This window comes from Mustela nigripes, chromosome 12 (genome assembly GCF_022355385.1).
Source record: "Mustela nigripes isolate SB6536 chromosome 12, MUSNIG.SB6536, whole genome shotgun sequence".
Classification (NCBI taxonomy): Eukaryota; Metazoa; Chordata; class Mammalia; order Carnivora; family Mustelidae; genus Mustela; species Mustela nigripes.
In genome coordinates, this window is record NC_081568.1 from 99,885,101 (window position 1) to 99,905,056 (window position 19,956).

Sequence of the window (19,956 nt, forward strand, 5' to 3'; positions counted from 1 at the left end):
CCTGGGTGGCTCAGTGGGTTAAGCTGCTGCCTTCGGCTCAGGTCATGATCTCAGGGTCCTGGGATCGAGTCCCACGTCGGGCTCTCTGCTCAGCAGGGAGCCTGCTTCCCTCTCTCTCTCTCTCCATCTACTTGTGATCTCTCTGTCAAATATATAAATAAATAAATAATTATTCTGGCACTTGTTACAACAGTAAAGAAGACTTTATTTAAGACTATGTGATACGTGTCAAGACTACCAAGAGAGGGGCTCCTGGCTGGGTCAGTCAGTAGAGCATGCAACTCTTGATCTCATGGTGGTTGAGTTCAAGCCCCATATGGAGTCTACTTAAAAATTCAAAAAAAAAAAAAAAGGAAAAGAAAGAAGAAGGGGAAGAGGAAGGAGAAGGAGGAGGAGGAGAAGGAGAAGAAGAAAAAGAAAAGACTACCAAGAGAGATTGGAATCAACTCTGAATACCACAAAATCACCTGGAGGTTTATGGCCAATGAGCGGAGTACAGGACAGGGGTGTCAGTGGATGGAAAATTACTAAAAGGAAACATCAGCAATAGGGTTGATTTTTGCTAAACTGACCTAAGAGGGTTGTTGCTGAAAGAGGCCAGGGTAATGGGATAGTGTAACTGGTGGGGATTCTTGATGAACAGACTTAAGATTGTTGCTACAACTGGGTTCTGTTTGTCAAGAAGAGAGGGTGCCTGGGTGGCTCAGTGGGTTAAAGCCTCTGTCTTTGGCTCAGGTCATGATCCCAGGGTCCTGGGATGGGCTCTCTGCTCAGCAGGGAACCTGCTTCCTCCTCTCTCTCTGCCTGCCTCTCTGCCTACTTGCGATCTTTGTCTGTCAAATAAATAAATAAAATCTTTTAAAAAATGTTAAATAGAATGAAGTCTTAACTTTAAAAAAGAAGAAGAAGAAGAAGAAGAAGAAGAAGAAGAGGGCTCAGAAAGGCCAGACCAAAGGTGAGTCAAAGAGCATCTTTTTGTCAGGCAATGGATGCAGACATGCTCAGAGCAGCACAAGAGGCCATGCCAGTTTCTCTTCCCCATTTTGCTAATGTCTTAGGTCAGGCTGGGAGGGAGGCGAAAGCTCAGGGACTGGAAGTACCCAAAGAGTGCCTGAAGCAGGGTCATCAAAGGAGGAAGTGCTGTGATCAGAATGCTGGTCAGAAAGATTCTGTGCCACTGTGTGAATCATGGGGAGGAACTTGTGTTTGATTCTATAGGTAGTGGGAAACAAGCCATTGAAATGTGTTGAGAAAGGAAGTGACATGACCTAGTTTACTTTTTATGAAAGAGATTTTGGCAACCATTTCCACTCTGGTTAAGGTAGGAATGAAGCTGGTGGAAACATCTTTCCAGGCCAATGCCTAAAGCTCTACTTCATTCTTTTGTCATTTCTGGGGTGGAGGAGGGGAAGGATTTCTAGTAACATAAGCAACAAAAGAATGAAAGGTCTAGGAGCATGGCTAAGAAATAAGAAAGCCCATGTAAAGTTGTCGATGACACTTCAGTGATAAGCATAAAACAATTTTATAAATTAAGAGAAATTATTTCTATGTAGGAAGACTCAGAGATGTGAGTTCTCTCCTAACTCATCTACAAAATCAATACCATTGAAGTAATGTTTGACAACTTTTCTGAACATTGGCAATCGAGTCTTTATATGGAATGATATATGATTAAAATTGCCCAGAAATTTTTAGAAATAAGGACACTGTATTGTATGCCCTTCAAAGTAACAAAGTATAACTCAAAATTACAGTGATTTATATATAACATTGACAGCATAGCACTTAGCCCAGGAAAAGGTATTTAGACTAACAGAACAGGGATCCCCAAACAGAATTACGCATCTTTATGAAAATTTAGTATAAAGTATAGGAAGTGTTTTAAATCAGTGAAGAAAGAGTGGCCTAGTCAATAAGTGACATTTTGACAGCTGGCTATCCTTATGGGTGGGGAAAAAGTTAGAGCCTTACCTCAGCTATGCACCAAAGTAAACAACAGCTGGAGTACCTACTTCAAAATGAAAGCATTAAAAGAAAATAGGACAATTTTTATCATCTTTGAATTCTAATCAAGACAAGTCCTGAAGCCGTAAAAGGAAAACTGACAAATTAGAGCTCAAAAAAAGTTAAAAACATTTGGGGCGCCTGGGTGGCTCAGTGGGTTAAGCCGCTGCCTTCGGCTCAGGTCATGATCTCAGGGTCCTGGGATTGAGCCCCACATCAAGCTCTCTGCTCAGCAGGGAGCCACCTCCTCTCTCTCTGCCTACTTGTGATCTCTTTCTGTCAAATAAATAAGTAAAATCTTTTTAAAAAAGGTCATCTAAATATTTTCAAGGGTATGCCTGACAGATCCTCTCAATCAGACATGAGAGTTTCCAATGATGCTGTTCCCAGTAGAAGCCCAAGGTAGGGAAGGGCATATCTTGAAGAGATTGGTGGGCATAGCTTTTATCTAATGGCATGAACCTCAGTGAGATTCACAGGGAATCAACAGTTTTTAACAGAAATGTATTACAGAAATGCTGCCCATTTAAACTGAGCAACAGGGACAGCAACAGAGAAATTTACTCAGCCTGAAACATGCTATTTTCCGTGAACAAGGAAACATGACTCAGAAGGCAGAATCCAAAGCCAGAGAGTGGAGTCAAGAGTCACAGAGAATTATATCCTGTCTTTGAATCTTAATCAAGGAACTACCAAAAGTGGCCTGCCTGGATTTGGGGATTGCTTTACCCCTTGGTGCTTCTCATTTTCCCTCTTTCGAACAGAACTATTTATACTGGTTATCCTAGGTCTGTCTCACCATTATATTTTATGTATATACGGTGCAAATAACTTGTCTCTGGTTCACAGTTCTATAGATTAAGAGAAATTGTACTTAAGGACTTTAAGGATACATTTAGGAGCCTCATCCATACTTAGCACTAATAGATGCCAGCATTCTGGATTTCAAGCTAATTTTCTAAAAGGATGAGACTTTGGGAGTTCTTGGGAGTAAGGAAATATATTTTACATATTGGAGGAATATAAATAATTTGTGGTCAGAGAGTAGACCTCTCCCTTTTGTAAGGGCCTATTTAGCCTGAGTGATGCCATCTGGTTAAACAGTGATTTTGTTGTTTATGCAGTAAAACTTAAACTGTCCTTGTCCCCTTTCCCCCCAGGGGACTTACTTAAAAATAAGTCCGGGAAACCAGTCCCAGGTAACAAAGCCCAAATACAAGGGTGGGTCAGGCCAGGTGGAGGTATTCAATCAGTGGGGGGCACATACTGTCTCCCTAGCTACCAAGGAGTATGGGCCCTGCCCTTTGGGTGCCTTTTGGGTGCCAAATCTGACCAAGGTGATAGGCTAGTTCAGATATCTACTATAGGGTAAATTGTAATTCAATTGGTCACTTATGTGTGACCTAGCATGACTGTGCAGCTTTCTCTGTGTTACAATCTCATTGGCCACCTGTGCATGGCCAGGCCCAACCACTTGGCCTTTGCCCTTAAAAGCTAGTCTGTAAGGCAGAGAGAGGTCGCCTCTTTGCAAGAGACAGCCCTGGCCGGTCAGTTTGATTCTTGATGCTTGACGCGAAATAAAGCTTTGCTTGACCTTAGCTTTGTATCAGTCTCGCTCCTTTGACCATGGACCCAACACTTTAAAAGGTATAGCCTAATTTCTCTCCCTGTAGATGTAACTACAGTTAATAACTCACTTTAAGGGCTATTGAATGTGATGGAAATGTCACTTACAAGATGAAGCCATGGTTGGTACACCTGGGTGGTTCAGTGAGTTAAGCCTCTGCTTTCGGCTCAGGTCATGATCTCAGGGTCCTGGGATCAAGCCGCGCATCGGGCTCTCTGCTTGGTGGGAGCCTGCTGCCCCCCACCCCCCGCCAGCCTCCTGCCTCTCTGCCTACTTGTGATCTCTGTCTGTCAAATAAATAAACAAAATCTTAAAAACAAAAACAAAAAGAAGATGAAGCCATGGAAAGGTGTCCTAGCCTTGTCTTTGCTTTTGCTGTCTCTTGGATCACTTGGTCTGGGGGAAGCCAGCTGCCATATTGTGAATATGCACAAAAAACCCTAGGGAAACCCTCTTGTGGCAAGTAACTGAGGTGTTCAGCCAATAGCCAACAAGGAACTCAGGTCTCTTGCCAATAGCCATGCCAGCTAGCCCAGAATCACATCTTCCAGCAGTAGCAAAGCCTTTAGAAAAATGTCTTCAGATGACTGCAGCCTCATGAGAGACTCTGAAACAGTTACCCAGCAAAGACTCCTGAATTCCTGAATCACAGAAACTGTGAGATATTATATTATCATTTACCGCTTGTTGTTTTAAGTTCCTGTGTTTTGCAGTAATTTGTTACACAGCAATAGATAACTAAGACACAAGGTGAAGTTGTCATTAAACTTGTGGTAATTTCAACAATATGAACTAGAGATGGAATCTTGGGAAAATTACACCGTTAGCCCTCAATTAACAGTGAAAAGTGGCAGTGAAGGTGGATACTGCAAATTACTCTTATATATTCATTATAAAATGGAAGAATAGTGTGGCATTGATGCTTGCTTTTATGGAAGAATTGTATTTTAAGCATGTCACATGAAATTTCTTTGAAGTCTTCTAGCTCTTCGCCTAAATTTTCAGAATACTTTCTGTAGTAGATAGGTGGTTTTGGTTTGCCTAGGATCCCTTTCTCCTTCTCCTGGCAACAGAACACCTTGTTAAAAAACAAAGTTCAACTGGATCGATTTTAAGATCTAACTAGCTTTATTAAGTGATTCATGAATCAGGCAGCATTCCCATCTAGCAAGTAGAAGGGAATGCTGCTGAGCTAAACAAGAGAAACATATTTAAAAGCAAGAGAGGGCAGGGGCATCTGGGTGGCTCAGTGGGTTAAGCCTCTGCCTTCAGCTCAGGTTGTGGTCTCAGGGTCTTGGGATGGAGCCCAATATCAGGCTCTCTGCTCAGTGGGGAGCCTATCCCCGTCCCCCCCCCCCCCCCCCCCCCCCCCGCCTGCCCATCTGCCTACCTGTGATCTCTGCGGGGGGCGGGACACTTAAAAAAAAAAAAGCTAGAGAGGGCATTTATAAAAAAGGATAGAATGTATTAGCAAGGAATACATTGTTTAGGCAGGGTTGCCCTCCTTAGGAGAGTGCATAGGGTCCATCAGTAAATTTCCTAGTACTGACCAGGAGTATTCCATGTTGACTGGCTATAGGTTATATTCCTGGGGGGTTGGAATTATATTTACATTGGGTATTAAGTCTTGGTTTGGTGACTTGGGGCTCTAACCTAAGTGATGCCATTTTGGGGCTGTAGTTTTATTTTCGATAACCTATTCTTGGAGGAACATCAGCATCTTCCATTCCACATTGGTCATTTAACTTAACTCGATTTCCCTTAGGTGTGGGTGTGAAATCAAGCTTTTTCAATTGGAATCCTTTATCAGGACTGCTAGGAAGGAATGAGTGGGGGACCTAAGCTACCTTGAGGCATTGTTCTTGCCACCCAAGATCTAGAGAGCTATCATGAAGAGCCTGTCTGAGAATGAAGCCAATGCGGAGAAAAACTGAGTTGGAAAATAGAGGAGAGGGGGAAGAGGAGGGCTAAGGTGGGGGAGAAGGAGAGAGAGGACATTTGAATTCCCACCACATAGATTTTAATGACATTGTGTCTGCTTGCTTCTAGATCCGCTTTTTAATCTCCAAATATATAGAGAGGCCTGCCACAATGAATATTTAAGTTGCTCTTAGCAGTTCATTATAAATGGAATTTCCTTCTTTCTTTCTTTTTTTTTTTTTTTAATGAGGATGGGAGTTTCCAGGTTACTTTGGGCTGAGTCATTGATTGCAGCACATTTCCCAATTTTAAAACTATCAATCTTCTTCTAACGCTGCTTTATTAAATTGTCTTTGAACCAGACTTATTTAATCATGGCGAATAAGGTATTTGACACATTTGTATTCTATTTTGTAATTGTCATGTTTGTAGTTTTTTCGAAAATTATAGTCTGGCAATATTAACCCCTCGCTAAAATACATTGCCTCTTTGTATCATCTGCCTACTTAACTGGGTCCACGGTGTCCTTCCGAAGTGTCCAGGAGTCCTGCGCCGAGACACTCTCTCTGCAGAATCTGCAGAATCTCTAACCTCCCACCTGTTCCAAACCCTGCCCCGGGGATTTCTGACGCGAGGCTTCAGTTCAAGCTGATCTACCGTCCGAGGACGGCCTGGGCTTGGGAGTAAGCCAACAAAATCCCCGCGTCAGGCGCCCTCGCCGGCGGCTCCCTGAGCTGTGTTTCCAGCGTTTCCCCCGGCCTCCCCTCGGGTCGCCGCCGTATGGGGTCTCCGCGGAGGGCTCGCAGCGGCCAGAGTGGGGCGTGGCGTGGCCTGGAGTGAAGGGTAGCGGGGGCGTGGCTTGGAGGGTGGCGGGGGCGTGGCGTGGAGGCGACGCGGGCGGGCCCAGCAGCCCCGAGGCGGGCTCGGGCGGGGCGCGCGGTCAGCTGACACCCCACCCCCGCGCTCCGCACTTCCTCCTCCCGGTCTGCGGGGAGGCCAGGTGGGCATCCTCCCGCTCGCGCACACCCGGGCGGAGCGAACAACCGGGCGGCCATGGAGCAGCGCGGGCTGGGGCTCCCGGCGCTGCTGGCGCTGCTGGCAGCGCTGGCCCCACGCTCCTTCGCCGCGCCGGGCCCGACCCTGTGGCCTATGCCGCTCTCGGTGAAGCTGTCTCCGCGCCTGCTGGTCGTCTCCCGCGAGAACTTCTCCTTCTCCTACGACCCCTCGTCCACCGCCGGCCCCTCTTGCTCCCTCCTGCAGGAAGCGTTCCGGCGGTGAGCGCTCCCCGCGCGCGGCCGGGTGGAGCCCCGGGGGGCTGTGCGGGCGCAGGGGGCGAAGTCGGGGGCGCGCTCTTATCCTGGTTTCCCCGATGAGGAGACAGCCCCGACCGGCCAAGGACCTGACCAGAGTGGCAGGTCTAGAAGGTGGGAGAGCCGGCTCGGACACAGGTGCTGAAACCCAAGCTCTTCCCCTCCCCCTCCTGCCTCCCAAGGGAGGTTCTGGGCGCTCGAGAGCCCTGTTTGCGTGCGGGGTACTGAGGGGAGAGGGTAGGTTGTTCGGAATCCGTGGCCGTGTTCGCCTTGGAGCGGGGAGGACTGCGGATGGAGAGGGTTGGTGGTGGCAGTTTCCTTTTTGAAGGAAATTCCAGGGAAGGGCTGAGTGCTTTAAGCTTGGGACCAGGATTCCCGGGTGGGTTGCCATTTAAAGGCCACCTCCCCACCGCACTCGCCAAATCTGGTAACATTTCAGAAGGTGCTCAGGCTGGAGCGTTGCCTAAACTCCCCCCATCTGTTTCATACGAAGTGTTCGCCGTTTTCATGTAATTACTTAGATGTGATCCCTGTGCCGCAGTATCTGCTTTGCATTTCGCGGCGGGCAGGTCACGTGCTGGCCCCGGCAGCTTCCCGTTTAGTCCCGGAGCACCCCACATTTCCACGTCTGGAAAGCCTTTGGCCACAGACAGGGTGAATTCCGTAACGCGGAGGCAGCCCACAGCCTGGCTTTGCTGACCACACCAAATATGAGGCAGATTGTTCTTGGGAAGGTGTTTCGGCTTGCCTGTGGCGTCGCCGCTCTGTGAGACCCCTGTCTGCTGGACTCTCCTGAAGGCCTGTAGTGCTGGAGACCAGTGTCGTTTGGTGCTGGCTGCACTGCCGTTTTATTCCCCCAGATGTTTGTCTGTCTGTGTCCGGTGGGCGTCATAGCTTAATTTTGCCTGCAGAACAGCAGACACCTGGTGGTGGGGGGGATGTCTGTGTGCAAAACGAGCTTAACACCTACTGGCCCCAGATGGGGCCAGGGGTGGCTTCTTTCTCTCCTTCACTTAACTGCAACTGAGTGGATAGCATTACCCTCATTTTAGATGTATACTCTACTCAGCCTTTGGTACTGAATCTGCTAAACTGGTCAGAATGGCTAGAGTCAGTGTGAGGGAATAAATAAATAAATAAATAAATAAAGCCAAGGTGGTTGGTTGCTTTGGGATATTGAGGAGGAAGAAGTACATGAAGGTCATCTTAAAGGAAAATCATGGCTAGGAAATCTTTGCTTTGGGACTCCGTTGGTAAAACTATTTTTCTTCTGTGCCATACTGTTAGTAGAAAAGGACTTGGTAATAGGCTTGAAAGGACTGATAAGAGTATGGCAAGCAAGCAGGGAAGATGAGTTGGTGGTAGTTGGATAACCAGGACTTGAGCCAGGTGTGAGATGGTTTCAAAACAAGGCTAGGCATTTTGAGACAGTGCAGGTGATTATCTGGAGTTGGCCTCACCAATTCATGCCTGGTATGTGAGGCAGCTGTTGTTAATTATACCCTACCTTGTTAGGAAGCAGGTTATAAAACATTAGCCCTATGGCTAAGACTTGAAGGCATGCAGGTGAGCGTTCTAGGAACCTGCAAGGGTATTTATTTCAGAGTAAAAGTGCAGTGTGGTTGGCAGAACGTAGAGATGATGGGGATGTTCCAAAGGTGCTAGGTGGTCGGGAGCACACACAGTGTAGGCCCTAGGTTGTTGAGAACCACCGGTCCTGTCTTTGAAGTGCCCAGCTTATATGGTAAACCTTGCGTTGAAATAGTATGCATTTTGGAAGCAGAGAGCTTGGTCAGGTGTGACGACTTCCTCAACTTGTAGAATGAGGTCCATCATGTGCTAGTCACTCATTTGTTTTCTCTGAACAAAAAGCTGCATGCTCTTGGTTCCTGAAAGGCAAAATTAACCCTTGGACACCACTGCTTTAGAACCCTTTGAGTTTTCTGTTGGAGTTTCAGTGTCCAGAACCAAGTTTTTCCGTATTTGTGGCAAGCCAGCACCTAACTCAGATCTCAGAGCTGCTGGCAATTTTAATTTCCTTTTAAAAAATTTATTTAAGAATGGTAAAATACACATAAAATTAAATTGGCCATCTTAACCATTTCTAAGTTTACAATTCATTGATCTTAATTTGCTTCTGAATCTACTGAGGTTTTCCCATGGAGGGGGCTCTCAGCACCTTCATCCATTCCACTCTCTGACTCGTTAACTTCCACATGCTTCCAAACTTACCGGATCTTAACTAGCTCTCCTTAATTTTCTGGAAGCACACCAGATGTTCTTACACTTAAGTAGCATACACAACCTCTGGCTTACCAAACTCTAAAATATTAACTGCTTTGAAGTCTGCCTGTTCCTTGAACACCTTTAAATGTTGTTTTAATATCCCATTTCTCTGGTACTTGGGTATCAGCAGAAGGTAAATTTTCAAGGCCCTGTCAAGAATTCAGTGACCCTTTTTTCTGGGAGGGGAGTGTGCAATAGCTAGGATACTCTTGTTGGATGAGGAACTCTGACTCAGTCAAGCTCAAGCAATAATAACACCTATTATCTCACACTTGAGGAAGTCCAAAATCAGGGAGGATTCTAGTTGACTAAGGCAGTCAACAGTATCATTAGGGAATCCCTACTCTTTCTATTTCTGCCACCTTTAGTGGCTGCATCTAGAGTGCAACTAGTCCAGGTGTCCCATACTGAGAAATGGGACTCTTGTCGCATACTTAGTGTCAGAAACTTCCTGCTACCACCACCCCTGATGCCCACCTCCATTGCTGGTTATAATTAATTGGCTTGCATACGGAAGAGTGATGGGATTACCATTATTGGTTTGATTACTAGTTCTTAACAGCAATTTCCTATGAGGCACTTGGAAGTTGGGGGTCATAACTTCCAAAGTTTCTGTGCCTGTATCCTACTCACAGAGATTCTAATTCTGATGGTCTGGACATCAGTATTTCCAAAACGCTCCCCCAGAAATTGTAATGTGCAGCTTGGGGTGAGAGCCTCTCGTTGGACCAGTCCTGGGTAGCATGGATGGGAGGAGTCAGCTGCGATGTCCATGGCCACATGCGTATCTAAAACTTGGCTGCAGTGCTTTAAAAATTTGTTTGCATTTATTTCTCACACAGATACCATGACTATATTTTTGATCTCAAAACGTCACAGCTCGGACCTCCTAAACGTAATAGTGCAGTGGAGTTAAAGCAACTTCTCATCTCAGTTGTCCTGGAATCGGAGTGTGATCTTTACCCCAATATCACTTCAGATGAGTCCTGTGAGTACCTGTGTAATGTGAGTGTATCATGTTCTAAGCTGCTCGTGAGGGGCTTATGTACCACAAATAGGTTCCATGCCATGAACTATTTTGAGTTCTTGGTGAGTTTATAAGTTTGATTTTTAAAATTATCACTAAAGACTGATGATTAAAGTAATACATAACGTGCCTGGGTGGCTCAGTGGGTTAAGCCTCTGCCTTCGGCTCAGGTCATGGTCTCAGGGTCCTGGGATCAAGCCCCACATCCGGCTCTCTGCTCAGTGGGGAGCCTGCTTCCCCCTCTCTCTCTGCCTGCCTCTCTGCCTAGTTGTGATCTTTTGCTCTCTGTCAAATAAATAAAACCTTAAATAATTCATAGTCATTGTGGAAAATCTATACATACAGTAAGTGAAGAGGAGGAAAGAAATCATCTTAACCCCAGCACTCAGTCAATCACTATTATTTCGGATGTGTTGTATTTTTAGAGTTAAACATTGAAATATACATGGATATAAGTATAAACATATAAAAATGACATGAAAATGGTGTAATACTGTCCATATGGCTTTTGTAGTCTGCTTTTTGGCCCCACATTATAAACATGTATTAAGTACTTTCTGGAGCAATAATGTACTTTGCTAATGTACAACATTATAAACATGTATTAAGTACTTTCTGGAGCAATAATGTACTTTGCTAATGTACTTTTTTTTTGGACATCTTGGTAATTTCTTAACTTTTATTTTGAGACTTAATCTCTCCTTATATTCATGATCTCTATTTATAATCTAGTTTGACACGGAGATACTGCAGAACTGGGAGTGGGGTGGAGTTGTTTCATTTTACAGTGCAGTCACTATTTAGCTATATATTTTTGTTGCCTAAAATGTTTGGGCTTTCCCCCGATTGTTTTGGAAGGAAGCAATTGGGCAGGCTGTTTTCATAGGGCATAATGACTGGGAAGATTGTGGAATTACAGCAAGGAACCAAGGGGAGCAATGTGAGGACGTAGATGCTAGGGTAGGTGCAGACAGAGCAGACGGGGAGTGGAGTGTAAGGATAGAGGGGCTACCCCATATCTAAGAGAAGAGTGACCCTTTTGTCCTCAGACGGCTTTATAGTCAGGTTCATCGCTTCATTCTCTGAGTGTAGATCAGATTCCTTCCTTTCTTTCCTCCCTTCCTTCTTTCCTTTCTTCGACAGAGGGAGACACAGCAAGAGAGGGAACACAAGCAGGGGAAGCAGGAGAGGGAGAAGCAGGCTTCCTGTCGAGCAGGGAGCCTGATGTGGGGCTTGATCCCAGGACCCTGGGATCATGACCCGAGCCGAAGGTAGATGCTTATCTAATGAGCCACCCGGGTGTCCCTAGATCAGATCTCTTCTGCATCTCTGGGAAGTAAGTTCATTTCTCTTCAGTTCTCTAGCTGTTCTTAGAAGATAAACAGGATTATCTGTGACTGTCAGACATGTGATTTCAGTCAACAGCACTTATACACTTCATGAATTAGGTTTTGCAATATGAATTGAGATGGAAGTGGTCGTTAACTTGCCAAGGAATCTTTGCTGTCTGTTAGCAATACTGATGACATATCGTAAATTCCAGAAAATGGCTGTGTTTTGAGACTGGAGAGGTATAGTTTGTCATCCATTCAGCTTTGCAAACCTTTATTCTGAAGGGGAGGCTTCTTAGGACAAGCTGACTGTGAAATTTTCTGGTTGAAGGAGAAACTAGTCTTCAGTTTTGAATTTGTTGAAGATGATGATGAGAAAATGAATCAGCTGTTGTAATGATGGAAATGATATCGACTGTTGTCCTGGAGTGTGAGAAAATGTTGAAGTGACAAGTGCCACAGTATTATGTATTAAAAGGGAAAATATATATGCCCTTGAACTGGAAGTGAACTAGTGTCTACTGTAGAGAATTAATTACATATAACAAGGCTGTTTGATGCAGCTTGCCTTAGTGAAGAGTTATAAACAAAACCACATGTTCATCAGTACAAGAATGACTGCGTGTATCTTGTCCGTGGGCACTGAAGAATGCTGTACTAGAGGGAAGAATAAAGAGGCCGAGTGAGCGAACAGCCTGGAGAGCTTGCTGAGATAAACTGTGGAGATGGGCATAGGGCATATGAGAAGTAGGGTAATGTTTGTGTATCAGGACATACGCAGGAACACATATATGGCAGGACAACATTTGTTATACATACGTGTATGTAAATGCCCAGGAGAAGGTCTGGTAAGTGTGTTTTTTCTGACCAAAATAGAGGGAATTGAATGGGCATCTCAAAAGTGAGATTTTATTTATTTATTTGTCAGAGAGAGAGATAGAGGAGGGGGGAGCACACTAGTAGGCAGAGAGAGAAGCAGGCTCCCCGCTGAGCAAGGAGCCGGATTCGAGACTTGATCCCAGAACCTTGGGACCATGACCTGAGCCAAAGGTAGTGGCCCAACCGACTGAGCCCCCCAAGCATCCCCCAATCTATTTTTTAAAGAATCATTTATTGATGTTATCTGTATGTACACTCTTGAAGACAAAGTAGTTACAGTGCAAAAAGCAGAAAGGGATAACTGAGAAGTGCAAGATGCCACTCTGATGCCACATCAGGGAGGGTAATTGCTGTTAACACCAGTAGTTCCGTTTGGAATTAAAAATTGGAATTCTGGGGCACCTGGGTGGCTCAGTGGGGTAAGCCTCTGCCTTCAGCTCAGGTCATGATCCCAGGGTCTATGGATCGAGCACTGCATCGGGCTCCCTGCTCTACGAGGAGCCTGCTTCTCCCTCTCTCTCTGCCCGGCCCTCCCCTCGCTTGTGCTTTCCCTCTCTCTGTTAAATCAATTAAAAAAAAAAATCCTTAAAAAAAAAAATTTGAAAAAACCATAAGTGACTCTTAATCTCACAAAACAAACTAAGGGTTGCCGGGGGGAGGGGGTTTGGGAGAAGGGGTTGGGATTATGGACATTGGGGAGGGCATGTGATTTGGTGAGTGCTGTGAAGTGTGTAAACCTGGTGATTCACAGACCTGTACCCCTGGGGATAAAAATATATGTTTATAAAAAATAAAAAAATTAAAAAAAAAATTGAAATTCTACAGCTTAGGAGTCCATACGTTTAGAAACAAAATCTCCTTTTAACTGCTTTCTTTTCATGGGTTTTGCATTGAGTGGAGTCTAAGTCCTTCTTAAGATCAGCAGCTCCTGGAAAATAATGAGTGTTGAGTCCATGCAATGTATTGATGTGTTTAGGTGACTTTTTTGTGTTTAAAACTATTTACTGGAGCTCTGAAAACTATGATGCATTAAAAAATGTTTTTAGCATGCCTGGGTGGCTCAACAGCTTAAGCATCTGCCTTAGGCTCAGGTCATGATCCGAGGGTCCTTGGGATGTACATACAGATAACATCAATAACTGATTCTTTAAAAAATAAAACAGATTGGGGGATGCTTGGGGGGCTCAGTCGGTTGGGCCACTACCTTTGGCTCAGGTCATGGTCCCAAGGTTCTGGGATCAAGTCTCGAATCCGGCTCCCTGCTCAGCAGGGAGTCCGCTTTTCACTCTGCCTCTAGCTCCCCCTGCTTCTGTGCTTGTGTGCGTGCACTCCGTCAAATTGGTGAATAAAATCTTAAAAAAAAAAAGTTTTAAACAGCAGCCAGTGAGTCTGGTGGCTAAGAACTTAATAGAGCTGAAGAGGAAACACGATTAGATTGTACTCAAAACAGTAGTCTCTGGCTTAGCCTGGCCTTTTGCTAACTCAGCACTGCAGTCTTCTTGTGGAAAGGGCTGCCTAGTCAGAAGACTGTCACCTGAGAAGGTTACGTGATTCTTGGCTATTGCTAGAGCTCCTTCCTCTACCTGCAGCCTGCTCTTGGGTGCCAGTGTGGGCAATGGTGGTGGAGGGCGATGGTGTGGTCCAGATAGGCCACGGGCCATTAACCTGCCCCCTGAGTGTCTGTACTGCAGCAGAGCCCAGGTCTGGCATGCCCTTTAGCTTCCAGTCTCTGTAATGTCTGGTGCTTTACTTTATCTGTGGTTGTCTCCACTCTAAACCTCTCCAAAAGTCTACAAGGACTGTTGGTGCAGCCTTAGGGAGAGTATGATTTAGAAGATTGAAAAATCAGTGTCCCCCCTTGGCCCAGAAGCAGCCACCTGGAGCTGGGTATGAACCTTTTAATGAGTGGGGTACAGCTCAGTTTAGCTAAAGTGAGTTAGGAGGTGAGTCTTTTTTTTTTTTTTTAATATTTTTATTTATTTATTTGACAGAGATCACAAGTAGGCAGAGAGGCAGGCAGAGAGAGAGGAGGAAGCAGGCTCCCCGCTAAGCAGGGAGCCCGATGGGGGCTCAATCCCAGGACTCCGGGATCATGACCTGAGCTGAAGGCAGAGACTTTAACCCACTGAGCCACCCAGGTGCCCAGTAGGTGAATCTTAAGGGAGATTTAGGAGAATAGTGGGGAAAGGTGGGTATAAGGCAAGTAGAGGAGCGTAGAAGTAGAAGATAAAGAGTAGAAATAACACTTGGCCTTAGGTGGAGTGGAAGATTTAAATGCTCCTTGAGGCTTCACAAGGAATTACAGAACTGAGGAATTTAAAATTTAAAATCATTGCCGAAGTAGGAACTTATTCTGTTGAGGGGGCAGTGGAGACAATAATGCATCTGAAGGAAAATGAGGAATTGTGGAGATGACACCCAGATTCTTGACTTGAGCATCTTTCCTGGTGGGAGGGCACTGCTGTACCCCACAGAGATGAGGCACAGTGGGGACAGGCAGGGACAGCGGGCAGCAGGAAGGAGGGCTTCCTGGCTTTGGGCTTGTGGGGTTGTAGGAATCCACAGGATATCTCTGTGAAAATGTACAGGAGGAGTTGGAGAAATAAGCCTGGAGCTCAGGAGAAAGGAATGCTCCAGAAATATCAATTATATGTTTAAGGAATACTTTGTTGTGTGACCGAGGGATTAACAAACTTCTCTCCCCCTCCTCCCCCCAATGCAGATACGTTAGCTGTGGCAGGACCAGTGGCTTTTCTCAAGGCCAACAGAGTTTGGGGAGTATTACGAGGTAAGTTATATGTAGTTTGATTGTTATTTTCTAATAAAGAAATATCTCCATTTGGTGCTTTGGGAAATCAAGCACAGCAAAAGTTTGTTTCCTTGGGCCCTTCACAGATGCTTTGTCAGGTATTTCCAAAATTATTTCTATCACACATGTACACTTAAAGCATGCGAGAAAGATCGTTTGACTTTTGGAAAAATGCTTGAACGTTACCATATGTATGCATGAATGTAATTCGTTCATGCTCTTGGGACTGTAATGTGGATGGAGCTATAAATGCCTCGGCCTGCTCGAAGAAGGGCATTTCTTCCCAGTCTGTTTCACTGTCATTTCTTGTCACCTTCAGTAGCAAGTATCTCTCTCCCCTTGTTTAATAAATGTATTTACTTACAAGCAAAATGTCTCAGATTTATTGCTAAACCTGATAATGCAGAAGCATAGAAACAAAGAGAAAAATAACTTTCTCAATAAAACATATCCTCCAGCTAGTGGTGAAGTTTTCAGCTTAATACAGTGAGACCCTAGTGATCTCCATACAGTGTAAATAACTGGGCCATCTCATCTCCTGTGTGACTCTTGGTTCTTTTCCGGTGTCTCCTTTTGGGATTGTTTCTGATTTTATTACCAGTTTTCATCTGAACCCACTAGGGAGAACGGGGTGATTCTGCTTTTGTTTTTTGGCCAGGAATCACTTGATCATGAAAGTCTTGGTGGGGCACAGTCAACCACATACACGCTAACAGTGGGAAGAGGGAGCGGGCCCTTCTACCATTTTAAATTTCTGTAGATTCAGAAACATAACCACGTTTACAGGAACAGTGTTAAATAAATACATACCTAGAGGGGTTAGAGGCGATAGGCAGAGAGAAACTCTAAAAGCTTTTTCTGAATTTCAGAGTTGGAACAAAGTTTGGGTATTGGGACATTTATTTTTCCCGTTCAGAAGCTTCTTTTACTTCCTCTAATTTGATGAGATACTGTTCTACTGACTTCCAAATAGTAGGGTTTTTAAAAAATTATTTTTTAAGTGTGAGCTAACTGGTTACAGTAATTAAAAATAAAGAAGGCCTTGGATTTGATTCAGGTTGAGTGTTAACCCAGGTGCCCTGCCATCTTTGTTGAGGATTTTTGTATTCATGTTCATCAGGGATATTGGGCAGTAATTTTCTTACCTGTTTCTGGTATTGGGGTAATGCCAGCCTTGTAAAATGAGTTTGAAAGTATTGCCTCCTCTTTTTTTTTTTTTTTAAAGTTTGAGAAGAATTGGTGTTAATTTTTCTTTGAATGTTTAGTAGAATTCAACTCTGAAGCCTGGTCCTGGACTTTTGTCTGTCAAAATTTGTCTGTCTGGATTAATGATTCAGTCTCCTTACTAGTAAGCAGTCTTTTCAGTTTTTTTTATTTCTTTGTGATTCAGTTTTAGTAGGATATATGTTTCTTGGAATTAACCCATTTCTTCTAGGTTGTCAAATCTTCTGGCTTACAATTTTACATGGTTGTTTCTGATGATCCTTTTTACTTTCATGGCATCAGTTGTGTCTCCTTTTTTCCTTTCTGGCTTTGGACTATTAGGTTGAAATTTTCACTGTCATCTAGAATGATGAATTAGGGTAAAGTCGTGTGCCTGGCTGGCTCAGTCAGTGGAGCATGTGACTCTTGATTTTTGGGGTTGTGGGTTTGAGATCCATGTTGGGTGTAGAGATCCATTAAAAATTAAAAGCTTTTAAGAAAAAAATTAATGGTAAAGTCAAGGGCAGCTAAAGGAATTCGCTTTTAATATAGTATATTAAGGAAACAGTCCATTTCAGTGAAAATGTTCAGGAGATAGTCTTTACAGCTATGAGTAAAATTATTTTAAGTTTTAACTTGGGCCCTTACTTAATATAGGTTAATGGTGGTTTCGAACCTTTTCCCCTCTCTGTTAACTTTATGTACCTTCTAAAGTTACTATATTTTATCATAAAAATTCTTCTTTATTTTGCTATTAATTTATTAAGTGACTAGTATTATGTTGTATTAAACCACCATTCATTTTTGTGTTCTTGTTCAGACAAAACTCAGTGTGTGGGTACAGTGAAGTAAAGCTTTGAATGAGATGGCAACAGGGATTTTTTTTTTTTAACTGAGTTTTGGGGGTGCCTGGATGGCTCAGTTGGTTAAGCATCTGCCATCAGCTAAGCTCATGATCCCAGGGTCCTGAGATCAAGTCCTACATTAGGCTTCCTGGTCAGCAGGGAATCTGCTTCTCCCTCTCCCTCTGCCTGCCACTCTCCCTGTTTGTACTCTCTCTTTCTCTCTGTCAAATAAGTAAATAAAATCTTTTTAAAAAAACAATTAAAAATAATAAAAACTGAGCTTTGATTTTAGAAAATATGTTAGAGGGTATAGGTGTGACATTGTATTTAGTTTTATTTGCCTTTTCTGGTTATGGGTGTACGTTTGCATAATATGACTTTTATTCACTCAATCTGTTACATAAATTAATGCAATAAATTATAAATTTTATTCTTCCTAGGTTTAGAGACTTTTAGCCAATTAATTTATCAAGATTCTTATGGGACTGTAAGTATGATTATTATGTTACTAAAAATTGTTGGATTACTACAAGAAAAATATAAAGTTTTTAGCTACTTACTTGGTTCTTGAATGTTCTTTCCAAATGTTTAGCTTCTCTGGTAAAAATTTCACACTTTTTTCTAAATCTTTTATGCAGTACTTGCATAGATACAGTCTTCACTTATCTCAAGTCAAGAGAAAATTTCTAAAAATAAAGCACTTCTATTTTGTTTTCTAGTTCACCATCAATGAGGCTAATATTATTGATTCTCCACGGTTTCCACACAGAGGAATTTTAATTGATACAGCTAGACACTTCCTGCCCATTAAGAGTATACTTAAAACTCTGGTAGGTAATTATTTTGTTTTCCCCATTGTCTCTGCTGAAGCTGTGTCCTTTTATGGTGTTACTTTACACGGGTTCTTGGCTCCATTTTATAAGTTGGAACATGGCGGGGAGGGGTGGTTTTGTCATATAGTAAAGCACTGAGCATTCTTTTCCTGCCTCCCTTGGAAAATCTCTTCCATAGTCGAGAAAGTTAGTTTCTTTTAACATTGTGATCTCCATTTAATTTGCTTAAAATGGCATAGAAAGGAGGCTGGAAGCTGCTTTATCCCTAGGGAGATGTTTCAAAGGAATATATGACTTCAGATGGTGGGAGCTGGGGTAGAGGTTGATAGGAACCGTTTTTTCCTGTCCACTTATTGGTTCATCCCCACAGTGACCACCAGTTTGTAGGGGAATGGAGGTTTTCCTCCTATGTTTTTCTGCACCTTCACTTGATCATTATGCAGTGTCTTATTAAAAAGTAGTTTTTGCATTTGCACTAATACCCTGAATTTTTTTCTTCAAAAGACATTATTATCACTTTCATGAAAGAAAGGAATGCTTAGTGTAAGAAGTTGGAATGTAGCTGTGCAGAGGTGGTAATCCCATATTTGTGTTTACCAAAGGTTGATATCAATTTCTATGTCCCATTTATCTCATTTTACTCTTAAAAATGAAAGTATTAACACATATGACATAACACACATGGAGGGCACCTGGGTAGCCCAGTTGGTTAAGCAACTGCCTTTGGCTCAGGTCATTATCTCAGGGTCCTGGGATCAAGCCCCATGTTGCTCAGTGGGAAGTCTCCTCCCTCTCCCTCTGTCCAGTCCAGCTTCCCCTCTCCCTCTCCCCTACTTAGGCCCTCTCTCTCTCTAATAAATAAATAAAATCTTTTTTAAAAAACTTATATAGAATTGCACTTTTGCTACCTCAGAAAATCTTGTGGACATCTTTTTAATGAAGGAATTATAAGGTCTGGGGGTGCCTGGGTGGCTCAGCCATTTAGCCTCTGCCTTCAGCTGAGGTCATGTACTCAGGGTCCTGGGATCGAGCCCAACATCAGGCTCCCTGCTTATCGGGGATCCTGCTCCTTCCCCTGCTTGTGCACTTTCTGTCAAATAAGTAAAGTCATTAAAAAAAAAAGAAAAAAGAATTATGAGGTCCATACCATCTTTTTAAGGAGTTGAATATTACATACTATATACCATGATGCATGATGTGAGTCTGTTCTCATGCTGATGGACATCTAGGTTAACTTAACCACAAACAGTACTGTAGAGTAAGTTGGTTTTTTTTTTTTTTTTTTAAAGATTTTATTTATTTGACAGAGATCACAAGTAGGCAGAGAGGCAGGCAGAGAGAGAGGGGCGGAAGCAGGTTCCTTGCTGAGCAAAGAGGCCAATGTGGGGCTCAATCCCAGGACCCTGAGATCATGACCGGACCCGAAGGCAGAGGCTTGACCCACTGAGCCACCCAGGTGTCCCTGAAGTAAGTATTCTTATATTTGTACACTCGTCAGGATTATTTCCTGAGTATAAATTCTTGCAAGTCATTTTCTGGGCTTAAAGGATACATTTTATCTTGGCAGATATCGTAAGTTAGTTCTTAGTGTCAGATGGCCTTTTAGAGGGGACATATGAGTGAATGTGTGGCCACCAGCAGGGAACTTCTGTGATTTTTTTAGTGAATAGAAGCCTCTTTTACTGGGCGCCTGGGTGGCTCAGTGGGTTAAGCCGCTGCCTTCGGCTCAGGTCATGATCTCAGGGTCCTGGGATCGAGTCCCGCGTCGGTCTCTCTGCTCAGCAGGGAGCCTGCTTCCTCCTCTCTCTCTCTGCCTGCCTCTCTGCCTAATTGTGATCTGTCTCTGTCAAATAAATAAATAAAATCTTTAAAAAAAAAA

The 19,956-nt window shown here is 43.7% G+C and overlaps 1 protein-coding gene across 1 annotated transcript in view; it reads left to right on the plus strand.

Moving 5' to 3' along the window:
- The first annotated feature begins 6,521 nt into the window (after positions 1 to 6,521).
- Positions 6,522 to 19,956, plus strand: part of HEXB (hexosaminidase subunit beta) — a 25,752-nt gene continuing 12,317 nt past the window's right edge. The window contains exons 1-5 of the mRNA XM_059418079.1: positions 6,522 to 6,828; positions 9,993 to 10,138; positions 15,110 to 15,175; positions 17,685 to 17,731; positions 17,964 to 18,074. Of these exons, the coding sequence (XP_059274062.1) occupies positions 6,608 to 6,828; positions 9,993 to 10,138; positions 15,110 to 15,175; positions 17,685 to 17,731; positions 17,964 to 18,074 (591 nt within the window). The 5' untranslated portion in view covers positions 6,522 to 6,607. The remainder of the gene's footprint in view (positions 6,829 to 9,992; positions 10,139 to 15,109; positions 15,176 to 17,684; positions 17,732 to 17,963; positions 18,075 to 19,956) is intronic.